Source organism: Vidua macroura, chromosome 3 (genome assembly GCF_024509145.1).
Source record: "Vidua macroura isolate BioBank_ID:100142 chromosome 3, ASM2450914v1, whole genome shotgun sequence".
Taxonomy (NCBI): Eukaryota; Metazoa; Chordata; class Aves; order Passeriformes; family Viduidae; genus Vidua; species Vidua macroura.
In genome coordinates this window covers 46600579-46613293 of record NC_071573.1, presented here as the reverse complement: position 1 = coordinate 46613293, position 12715 = coordinate 46600579, and the positions used below count along the sequence as shown (strand labels likewise).

At 36.0% G+C, this 12715-nt stretch overlaps 1 protein-coding gene across 1 annotated transcript in view; it reads right to left on the bottom strand.

Moving 5' to 3' along the window:
* The window catches only part of RYR2 (ryanodine receptor 2), a 386286-nt gene that overhangs the window by 83522 nt on the left and 290049 nt on the right, over positions 1-12715 (bottom strand). Inside the window, exons 58-63 of the mRNA XM_053974163.1 lie at positions 12606-12681; positions 10143-10266; positions 6877-6992; positions 5304-5368; positions 3165-3286; positions 100-149 (exon numbers count right to left, since the gene is read on the bottom strand). Coding sequence (XP_053830138.1) covers positions 100-149; positions 3165-3286; positions 5304-5368; positions 6877-6992; positions 10143-10266; positions 12606-12681 — 553 coding nt within the window. The remainder of the gene's footprint in view (positions 1-99; positions 150-3164; positions 3287-5303; positions 5369-6876; positions 6993-10142; positions 10267-12605; positions 12682-12715) is intronic.

Below are 12715 nucleotides of genomic sequence, written 5' to 3'. Positions count from 1 at the left end.
AGCCATGCAGCATGCAACAAAGTAGCACTTAACACAATGCAAAAATGGCAAAGAAAACCAAGTGATGGCCATGCTAGTATTTGTTAAGGGTCTCCTTACCAAACAGTGAAATCCTATGCCTGACAAGAACTCCAAGTTTGCAGAACAGGCTGAAGACAAAAGAAAAATAAAAGAGAAGGGAAAAGGAAAAAAAAATAAAGGGGGGGGAAGAAAGAAAAAATAACAGCTGATATATGAGCAGGAAAAGCAACATGATGTCACGCAGAAAGAATCAATTGTCTGAGCAGAATGTGGGACAGAATACTAAAGAAAGAATTTTCAAGTGCATATCCTTAACAAACATGGTTAAATAAGCACATATTATAATAAAAAAAAAACAAACAAAAAATTAAAAGCAAAGCTAATTAATATAAAAGCGTTCTATACAATAACCCACAAGGAAATAACCATCAAAGCTTTAAAAAGTAAAATGTGGTCATTGCGCTACACGGGATACCACTAACAATTTAAAAACATAAGGCAAGGCAATCAGATTAACTGAGGTGTGTGATGACAAATGTTTAACTAGTTCAGTTAGGATTTATAAACTTGAATATAGCAAGAATTCTTTTCAAATACATTTTTTTTTAAAATATCACCTCTTACATGTTTTAAAACAATATGATCAATGATTTTCTTTCACATGTTGGAACTACTTCCTGTGCTCATAAACAGCACTCCATTGAGAAAACAGAAGAGTGAAACTTTGCATTAATTCACAGGAGCAGAAGCAAACTGCCCTACCCAGATTGACCTGGGTTCCAGATTAAGGAGGAATTAGATCACTCTTCATAATATGGTTTGATGTGAGAATTTTCATCATGAACGTTCATTTTGGTGTTATTATTTTATGCTGCAAACCCCTTCATCTGCTATAAATGACATGAACAATATCATGTCATTTTATTAAGCTACTTAATTAATAGGCACACCGGCTATTTATTAGCCTTTGATTTAAAAGCAAAAGATACAATAAGCATGTCCGCACAGCCTATGGATGAGATCTGAACATGTTGTTCCATTGACAGACAAGAGCACGGTGTCAAATGGAAATATTTATGTACAGAATCACAACAGCCAGGTTAATGTGGGATTGAATCCAGCTAATAAGTCAATGCACAGTGATCCACTCTAGCAACAGCAACTGCTCTTGTTTTAGAAATGAGCCTGCTCGGTGCATTTTCGGGGATCTCGGTTCACTTTTTATTCCATGATGTAGACATATATTATATATTCTTTTGTGAGGACCTTGGATCACTAAGTCCAACAGGAAAAGATGTAGAGAAGCATGTCAGCATCATATAGATTTTGTGTCCATTCTGGAAAAGACATAATTAGCTCACCACTCTATCTTATGTTCTGACATACAAATGTTACTCAACTGACCGTACCATTCAGCAGATACTATGCTTTCACAAAGTGAGACTGAAACTCTTACCTACAGTGTCTTTAGTTGAGGTCAAATAAATAAATAAATAACTCTACATTTCTAATACCTAGATTGCTGTTCAGAACCAATTTCATACAATTGTATTCATACAATACAGTAGCTCAAGAACTTGTAAGATGGTCTACTGGATAAGAAATTCAAAAAACCCAATCATGAAGAGGTTGGCTACATATACAACAGAATATAATGCCACCACATTTCAGGAAGAAGCCTGACCCATATTTGTCGCAAAATAGATCTGGGTTTACTGTATTTTCTGAGAATGGAATGGTTGTTGCATATGCTAAGACTTTCACTGCATTATCAATATCCAAAATTATACTCTTCAATAGCTTAATGAATGCAAGTTTATCTTCACTGGAGACGGAAAGCAGCCAGGAACTGCCCTCAGCTTAAAACAAATTCTGTGTAGGAGGTGCACTCAATAGGATTAGCTATTACTCATCCAAGATTTCCCTGCATCTATTTTCTTCTTCTTGCCTGACAAATCTGGATGGCACATAACCCAGTGAAGTATGGCAGCAGCGCTGATCTTTTTGCAGGACTGTATGTTTGGGAATCTCACACAATCTCTATAGAACATATGTGCATAAATCCTGAATCTCTATGCAGCAGGTATGCTGATACAGCTGACATATTCCAGAAGTAGGGAGTTTATTGATATGACTTAACAACTGTAAAAATACTTTTATTCAGGACATTACAGACAGAAAATGAGCAGCTCATAACACTGCAAAATTATTCATATGCATGCATTTTGATACAGTTTTTAAATTCCTTGAAGAACAGCATTCGGAGAAGCTGCCAGTTCAGATTAGTCCATGAGATGATGCAAAGTCAATACAGCCATTACTTACTTGAGCTTAATATTGTGATAAAAACTTCACTCAGCATTCACACAATCTTGCAAGCCCTGCATGTCTCAATGACCACCAACTGGCTGTCAGCCTCAAAATACAGCAATTCAATATTGCATGGCTCATGCCCAAGAACAGCCAAGAAGGCAACCATCATACAGGCCCACATTACAGGTATTCAAGAGATCCTGTGTGAAGCTTGTAATCCACCTTACTAACTGGAAAGTGTGGGTTTCAATTCAGTCAGAACTGAAATTAAATTAAAACATCTTAGAGAGATGGTCTTAAAAAAAGAGTAACTTCAGGGAAAGAATCAAGTATTTCTGTGATAGTACTACTCATTACTGTTCATAAAACTATAGAGCAGAAAGAATGCAATTCTCTTATTTTTATGATGGACATTAATAATGATACTTATTGAAACTCAGCTACATATAAGTTTGGCTTATAAATCTAACATAAAATTTTGCATAAAATAATGATTTCAATATATAGCTATTTCTAACAGTGAAAACTGATACATAATTGCATAGTCTGTGCCACAGACTGTGCAAGTGTTTCACTGTTGGATATAAGGATAAATTGAAGTTCCCTGCATTCTAAAATCATCACCTTTTAAACAGCATATAATAACTCTCTACTCCTCTCCATTTTATACAATTAATTCTCCTAATGGGAAAAGAAAATGAAAAATGTTTAATTTCTGTGTACATAAAAATATCTCTGTGGCTCCCACTTCTCACTTGCCCACAATCAACTGCTGCTCTTTAAAGAACAACACACATATGCATAGACACCAATATTATTTTAAACTTTACCTTGTCACCATTTCTTTCTCTTTATTAGAGGCATGGCCCCCACTGCTGAGAGGCCTACTTGCTGAAGATAAGAAATACAGGCGATGATTTTTAAAATACTGATCAATCAAAGGGAGCACAACCTGAAATTATACCAGAAAGAGTGGTTATCTCAGGACCTTCTCTACTATGTTCTGTATTACACTTTGTAAGCCACAACTAAAGACAGGAGATCTCAAACAGGTTTTCTGTCTTAAAACTTCCATCTGTTTGGATTTTTTCTTTAATAGCTATTCCTCTGAGTTTATTTAGTATTCAAGGCACTTAATATGTCATTAAGAAAGGCAGCAGAAAAAAATTACATTATCACTGGGACTTATCTGTGGTTTTTTGTTTAGGAGGAGTACAAGGCAGAAAGTATAATTTAATTTTATCTCACAATTTAAGATTTTTCTCATACCACATAACCAAATACAACTATTGTTTTTGTTCCTTTTAATGTAGGTTTTAAAAAATTCACCTACAACTGTCAGCATGCTAACAGCACTTAGCTCTAGATTTTTCAAATGAAATTCCCAAAACAATCTCACTTAGTACGGGATTGTGCCACAAAAGTTTTCCTGTTTACTTCCAGTGGTGATTACTCAATGCCCACTACAGGTGTCAGCCAGCAGCAGATCCAAAATAAGTGGCTGAAAAGAAAATATGAAATTGCTTCCCTTTTGGAGCATGGTTCTCAAGAGAGCGGGATGCTAGCTTCTGAGTAAATCACCTTGGCAAATAATACCACATGGTAGTACTCTAAGGCATTGAAATAACAACTTACTGCAAAGGATACCAGGGTTAGAAAATTTTGCAGTCACCTTTTCTTATTCAGTAATGAATTCAAAAAGAATTTTGAATGTTCAAATATCATACAAGCTTTTATGTGTGAAAAACATCAGCAGATTTTCTTGGTTTATAATGTGTAAAATCATGACAGAAAAAGGAGAATTGTGCTGAGAGGAATTTCATGGCTGTCAGGAGGAAGGGGACGGGGAAATGTGAAGTCCTGCACCTGGGGAGGAATAAGTCCAACTACCAGGACACACTGAGGGCTAATCAGCTGAAAAGCAGCTTTTCAAAGAAGGACCAGGGGATACTCAGTGGACAGCAAACAGACCATGAGCCATAAATGTAATCTTATTGCAAAGGCAGCCAACAACATCATGGATTGAACTAGACTGAGTGCTTGTCAGCAGGTCGAGGGAGGGGGTTCTTCCACTCTACTCAGATCTGGTGAGACCACATCTGAAGTGCTGTATCTGGTTCTGGGCTCCCCAGTACAAGAGAAATAATGACATACTAGAGAGTCCAGTGAAGGGTCAAAAATTATTAAGGAAGTACAGGACCATTCAAATGACAAGAGATTGAGGAAACTGGGACCCTAACCTGGAGAAGAGAAGGCTCAGGGATGATCTCATCCATGTGTGTAAATATCTGAAGGGAGGGTGTAAAGAAGATGGACCCAAGCTCTTTTCAACTGTGGCAGGATCACAGTCAATGGCACAAACTGAAACATGGTAGGTTCTCTCAGACCATCAGGAAACACTTTTTTGCTGTCAGGGTGACTGAGCACTGGCACAGGTTGCCCAGAGAGATTGTGGAGTCTCTACCCTTGGAGATAGATACTCAAAAGATGTCTGGACACGGCTCTCTGACACTGCAAAGGGCTCTTCCAACCTCAGCCATTGTGTGACTCCGTGATAGAGACAACAGCGTGGTTTTAAAACAAAAGAAATACTACCATGACACTGACAGATACACAGCTGTGTTAATTCCAATAACTATTGCTCACATTAACCAACCTGAAGATTGTAAAAGATAAAAATCTTCAAAATTAGACTAAGTCAGAAAACAGAAAATGTAGGGACCTTTTGAATAATATCATACGAGTAGCTGCATATCATGGAGCAGAAAATAATGAGAATAAAAAATATAGTCCTGTAATCTTCCCACATCTATACTTCATCCCATATTGTTTTCAAGCTACTTTTATTACTGCTGTCTTAAATTGATAACACAGAAAAACACCACTATAACAATAACAGTCACTAGAAAATATGTTCTCACTTCTGTTAATCACTATGTTGACAAAGAATAAGCAAAAATATACTGTACTTTGGCAAAAAACTTGATTTCTTGTTCATATGGGAATTGCTCTCCTTTGCCTCTGCTGCCACCATCTGCAGAGAGAAGAAAAATAAGTTTTCCCTGTCATATATCCTAATTACAGTCTACTCTACATTTTTCTTAGGAAGTGTACACAATAAACAAATAATACTGGTCATCTTTAGATGTAGATTTAAGGTACCTCAAACAGTATAGGCACTAGTTAAAGTGGCATTTTATGACTACCTCATGAGAGGAAAAGTAACAACAAATAAAATGTATAAAGAATAACTGCCCAAATCTTCATAAAAGTGTAGGCATCTCATAATCCAAAGAGATATGGATGTTTTTGTGAGATAAAAATCTGGTGCCATGTTTATCTTTTCCTGTTACAGGTGACAACTTGGAAACCTGAATTCAGATTCTAATAAACACATTTCTCCAGTTGTTCCCAGGAGAAACGGAATTAATGCATTTTCATTCCTTATTTATGAACTTGGTACTAAAGAATAAAATTAATGGTTAGATCTATCCAACTAAAATTTAAATTGCTTCACTCTTCCCTTACTATAGAAAACAAAATCTCTTTCAAGATAAAATCTCTTACAGCTCCCAAACTATTTCTCATTTATTTAATGTCTTCTTTCCATGAATCTATTGAGAGACTCAAACTGTATTTGTTCCACCAATGTTTCTGGTGTTTCAGTACTTAATTATTACCATTCCTGTAGTTATTCCAAATTTATGTAATTAAGAATAATGAAGCCATGGCAATCAAGCATAGCAGCAGAAGTAGCCTTTTGCTATTGTAAGTAACCACGGCATATAATAACTCCTAAATCTGACAAACTTCCACATTAAAGCTAGACTGGTGTTTAGGTGAGCACTGATTCATTCAATCTTCCTGATGTTCCTGTTACTGTCATTTGCAGCATATATGACTATGAGACACAGTATATGTTATATGTCATTGCAGCTCCCATGGTCACAACACAAGCAGCATCCGGCGAGTTGTTTTGGCTTTTACTGCTCATGTAAGAAGCTGGCTTGGGTCACCAAACTTTTGTATTTTTTTTATCTTCACCAAAAGCAGATAAAGTTATATCTTTCATAGCTCTGCTGACAAAACATGTTGGGTATTTGTGAAAGAACATTCCCATTGTGGAAGTCTGTTGAAGAGATTTCTCTGCTCCCTTTTTGAGAGAAAATTTCAGAATGGTACAAATGACTGGTTTCATTTGTTCTCTGAAAAAAGGATCACATGTGAATAGTAACTATTATTGTGCACATGTAAGAGATTCTAATGTTATGTATAAATGCAAGGGGGCAGCTAGTTTTCTTTTCAAAGAATAAAAGTCATACATTTTTCCTGAAAATTTTTAATCTGATGAATGAATATGGGAAATTGAAATGAAAGGCAGTCTTGTTACTCCAAAATTCATTATCTTCATCAACTACAGGAAATTAAACGGAAAACTAGTCCAGTAATGTACAAATCTTTAAAAACTTTTTCTGGTTATTTTTATAACATCAGACATCTTAGCCAGTAATTATTTTAAAACATGTGCAAGGAGTACTATACCAAACTCCAAAATGTACTGATGGGCTTCATCCACGTATCTTATAAGCTGTTGAAGGAAACTATAGGCAAAGCGTTTCTCAATGGAAGGCGTGTCTAATTCCAGGTCCTTAAGTCCTCTGTAAAAGGAATCAAATAAATTTTTAAACATACAGAAGGACTCCAAGCAGTCTTACCTCTCCATGTGGACTGATACCATTTTCCCAGGTAATGATTATGTGCTTATTAATTTTTTGTGTTTGATGTAAACAGCACTCTCACATTTACTTAGATTTTGAGAAATTTGTTAAGACAGAAGTAGATTTCCCAACCAGAAAGCTCGAAAAAAAATTACATTTGTCAATCAAAATAATCCACTATTATTATAATTACTTTCCAGTACTTGTACTATCTTACATTTCCCTACAGGGACTGATTCTTGGGTGAGGAAGTTTGGAAGCTGAAACAATACTTTGATTTAAACAATCAAACTAAAAGTAAATCTAAATAACCATCACTATGACTTTTCCTGAAAAGTCTGCTTGCAATGGAAAAGTTTTGAATAGCTATGCAGTATTATGAAAAATCAGAGGAAAACCAAAACAAAGTGATGGAATTGCTTTTCCAGCATGTTCCATCCATCTTAGTTACTAGCCTGATATAAAAAAACTCTTCTTTCCACAAGAGTGGATCTCCAAAGCATGAATCCATGTCATGTGATGACGCCCCTAGCAACAAGCTGGCATTGGCACAAGCCTTGTTTATGCAGGATCAGGACTTAATTGATGGCACATAAAACAGCTATTCTTAAACAGCAAGGGAATCAGTCACACTTCATCTCCCCCTGATTCATGCACTAAGATACAATGGTACTCAGCTGGGCTGCAAGTTTAAAAAGTATACCTGCTGCATATATACAGAATAGAAGTGCCTGTGTATTGCACATTTATGTTTTAAATCAAAGCATACACCTAGAGACACAAATCTGGTAGACAAAAGATAAAGGAGACAACGCTGGAGAACAAGTGACTCAAGTGTGCTAACTAAGGGACCATTAAGAAACTTCAGATACAACTTTGGAGAGGGCCACCTGAACTTTGGAACACCTAAGAGGAAGGGACATGAGAATTTGGATTATTTGAGGCAGCTCGGTACACAAAGCAATGACTGTACAGGAGTGGGGGGAGGATGGGGCGGGGGGAGGGGAGAATCAAGAAATAGCAAAGTGCAAACAAGACGAAAACAGATTTCAAAATATCTGGTCACATGTAAACTGTGGCCTGTCAAATCAGTTGACTGACTGAGCCCTGCACCTTATCACTAGAGTTTATCCTTTATTCTTATTAAATGCTTTCATACCTATATCTCTGTGTAATATCACTTACTATTTCATGCGCTGTCAGGAGTAAATGGCAGCTACTGGCAGGACCAGCATGAGCTGGATACTGGGCCAGAAACTGGAGTCGGGCCTGGGACTGTGACAAACAGTCACAGGTCTGTGACAAACGGGGTCAATGAAGGTCTCAAGAATCAGTAGCTGGAGATGCCAGCTTTGGGGAACATCTCTATGGGCCCTACACACCTTGAGCCCAGAGTGGCAGCTTCAGCAGGGGACTGACACAAGTGCATTTTGTAGTAGCCATTGGAGTCAGACAGTCAAGGGCATAAAGCAGAGTCTGCAACACCAGAAACTGGAAGTACCAGTTGCCTGCCACTGAGGTGGGACTGCTGTGGTCTAAAAAAATTCCAGCTAATGCGAAGGAGCAGTGTCAGAAAGATGAGTGAGGGCTTCTGCACCAGCAGCTGCAGTGGGCCTGAGTGCCACATGCTTGGCAGGGGGCAAATGTTTCTATCATCCCTAAAGCCATTTTGCATGGGCATGCAGAGACCCATATGGTCACTGTCAAATAAAGACTGTAAAGAAATGTGAGCAAGACATATATGGCAGAAAGTACAGTGGGGAGCAGACCAAACTAAAACAAGAATCAGGCCCTTGTTTGTTTAGACAAGGCAGTTGTCAAAGGTGCAGCAAGTACGTTAAGTTTAACATCATGGGAAAGGCTGCATTTAACCAGCACAGGAGGGTGGAGGTGTAGCAAGAGCTAGTTACTAGACCATGGGTATGTCCAAGTTAATGGTTATTTTACCATGCCTCTTAGCCTTCCACTCCCAAAAAAACACCAAAAGCCACTTCACTTGTGTTTAACAGGAATAAAAAGGGTTAGTACTCCTGAATACAGCTGATCATATTGACAGGGAATAAGGGAAAAACCTTTGCTGCCTGACATCCTTCTCTGTTCATCCTACAGCATTGACAGGAAGTAAACTCAGTTATTCCAGCTAACCTGAAAGATTTTACCAAAATTATTAGATTAACTGTGGGACTCTAGAATCAGGTTGGAATTCATATTTGATAGAAAAGAATGGAAGTAGGTAGATTTCAGGTAGATGTGCAAGGCTAACTCACAGTGATTACTTAAATTGATCTCAGTGACTGTTTCATTCACTTGCTAATGTTCAAGTCATGCAATGCTCAGATATGCTTTCAGCATTTTCTAGAGATTCTGATTTCCTAATCATGCTGATAAGGCAGAAAATACTCTAAATTAATTAAAATTTTATTCATGCTACATTTAGAAGGTAAATACACCACATTAAAATGAATTATGCATGTTAATCTGCTGACTATTCACTATTACTATGTTTACACTGTGGATTATTTAAAAATTACTTTAAACCATCACTTTTCCCTTTTAAAATAATTTAATAATACTGTAAATGAACTCATTTGAAATAAACTAGTCATATGTTTTAGAAATAAAACTAACCAATTGCCTAGAAATTCCTTTAGAGAGAGACATGTGTTTGAAGATGTGTATGAACCTGTAACTAAGACTTAATAATTCCATCACTCATAGAAAACTAATAAGTTTACTAACAGTTGGATGCATGGACACATGCCAGAAAGAAAAAGCTTCTTTTATTGAGCGGGAAGGTAGAAGACATACAGAGATTCTGGAGAACTCTGTTCATGCCTTCCAAAAACTCTGCTACTAACTCTGTAATCCATTTCTTCCTTACAATGTTTTATATGAAGGAGCTCATCCTTATTCCCAGGTACTGAAACATAAAAAAAAAATTATCATAGAATTCTGGTTTGATAGAAGAAACCTCAAAAAACAGAAACAAAAAAACCACAGTACAACCAACCAAACCACAAAACAAATCAAAAAAGACCACTGAGGACTATCAAATATCTTCTGTGACATGTATACTGAACTGAGAATTACCTGGAGACAACATATCCATTAATCTGTAGAAATTTCAGAATATCCTGTGCTTTTTCTCTGTCCTTGGCTTTTTCTTTGGCTGTGAGTGTATCATAAGGAACAAGAAGGGGATGGTTGCCTCCTCCTACTATGGAGCATGAAGAGAATTAAAAATTAAAGAGTTATCATAAGAGTTGACATAAGTCCCAGTATGTAAAAGTATTATCACAATAATACACAGCATGTTACAGTAAATTCTAGTCTGAAATAACAGTATACTTGCCCGTTTTTTTACACAAACTTAAAAAAAAAATCCAGATAGAAACTGAGATATGGTTACATTGTTCTAACATATTTGCTGCAAATACAAGCTAAATGTGCTGAACTTATTGCAAAAAATCCTTAAGGAAGAAAAAATGCTTAACAGTTACAAACATGTATTATAACTACAACTTAATTTAATGAAACTGGAAATATTTCAATAAATAATACATCATTTCCTAAGAAAACCCATACATGAAATCCTGCTTTTAAACATTCTAATGACAGGGTTCATCAAGTTTAGCAAGATACACAACTATCTAAAGATATATTAAAGTGATACAGTTCTACTTTATAGTAATAAATTAAAGACAGAAAATTAGAATACATCATTCAAACATGGTTCACACTAGTGTCCAGTAGGATTAAAAGAATGTTGCAAAACCACAGGTAAAAAGAATAAATTTAATTGTATTGTTTAATAAAATCTGATGTATTGATACCTACTGCATATAGATATTTAACTTGGAAAGAAAATAAAGTTGCTATTGTTAATATAAATATCTGCATAAAAAGCAATGTTCTTAGGAGTTCAACTTCTAAAATCACCATCGCATAACACAGCACAATAATTTCCTATGGCAATTTCTCTGGAACCCCAGGAAACTCTAGGGGTAATGATAAGATTTATCTCAGAAAAAAAAAAAAAACACTAAAGAAAGTATCTAAAAATAATAATCATTTTTAAAAGGAACAAATTCCCTGTAGGAAATATTGCAGACATACCACTGGATGATGTTTTTTAATGTACATATTCTGAATTTTTCAATTATTCTGCCTGAATCTATTTAAGTACATGCAAAATGAAAACCTAGTGGGCAAGTCTGATGATGGATTGCGTTTTTTTGTTTAGTCTGGATTTGTCTTAGGAAATACAGTGTTTAACATTGGGATGATTGGATTTTATTCTCTTATCACCAACACAATGTAATTGTACCACAGGACAGCTGAAGACAGCAAAATGCACATAAGTCCACATTATTCTTCTCTTCTTTACACATGGATAAAAAAATAAAAAGACTAGCATATGCATATACTGGAGGAAAACCTTCAGAGTTTTTGAAGGCCAAGTTTTGCGCAGCTGACAAATTAATCTCTTTTTCACATACAAAACCTCTTCATCAGAAGCCTGTCCTTTAATCACTACTGCCACCTCCAGCCTTCCTATACTGCATAACACCTCAAACACTGTACAGTATTCTCACTGAAGTGCTTCTCATAGGTAAAATTCTGCTTTCAAAGCTGTGAAATGCAGTTGAAATATTGAAATATCTCATCTTTCCGTAGCCTATGACTTCCCAAACTTGGCCCATCCTGAGACTACTTATCCTGAGGAAAGTTTTACAGAAAAGGAGTAATGCAAAAATTATATTAAGGGGAAATACAATTAAAGGCATGGGAATATAAAGTGATTATCAAAGGCACTTCCAGATAGAGCTTTGCTTTTCTTTATGAAACCATAACTGATATACCTTTCCTGGAATTTTACAAATTTAGACCAACTTTGGTGCATACAATAGACAACTTCAGATAAGGTAAAACCCTAGTTTCAGTAATTTGCAACTGAGAACTTGTTTTCTCCATGTGGTAATATAGTGCTATCTAAAAAAAAAATCAGCTCTAACACAAACAAAGAAATGCTTTTAACACAGAGGAAAAACTGTAAATTACACAACAGATGAAAAAAAAATTGTTTAGGTAAGCAGACATCGTGAAGCACATGCAATTTTTATATGGAATCAAGTATCTGCTCTAGGTTTTTCCTCTTGTCAATTCAACACATGATATTTGCAGTACTTAGTAAACACCCTTCAGATCTACCCGCAACGCAATGCAAATTAAATCATAGTCTATTGGGTAATAGTCTGAAAGATTAATGCTAGAAGGAAAATGGATTAATGTGCTTAAATTTATTTACAACCTTTGCGTTTCCTTCCTTTGATAGATTTGAATTGCCAAACTACTTAAACAAGAACAGTTACAATGGGTACTACAGAACTTTCAGGCACTAAAAATCACAGTCAAGTGTAGATACTTCACTGTTTCTTCTTTGTCAATTTAAATTTGCTGTTCCTTTTTCTTTTTTTAATGTTTTCTGAAATGCATGACCTAAGGTAGTCACAGAAAAATTAAAATATTGTAAATACCTATAGCTAACATTACCTTTTGCTTCAAGCTCCAGTTTCTTTTTCTTTGCCCATATGTTATGGTAGTTTTCAGCCATCATCTCAGCCATAGCCTTAGGAAAATGGAGAGCTTAGTGACATCGGCTG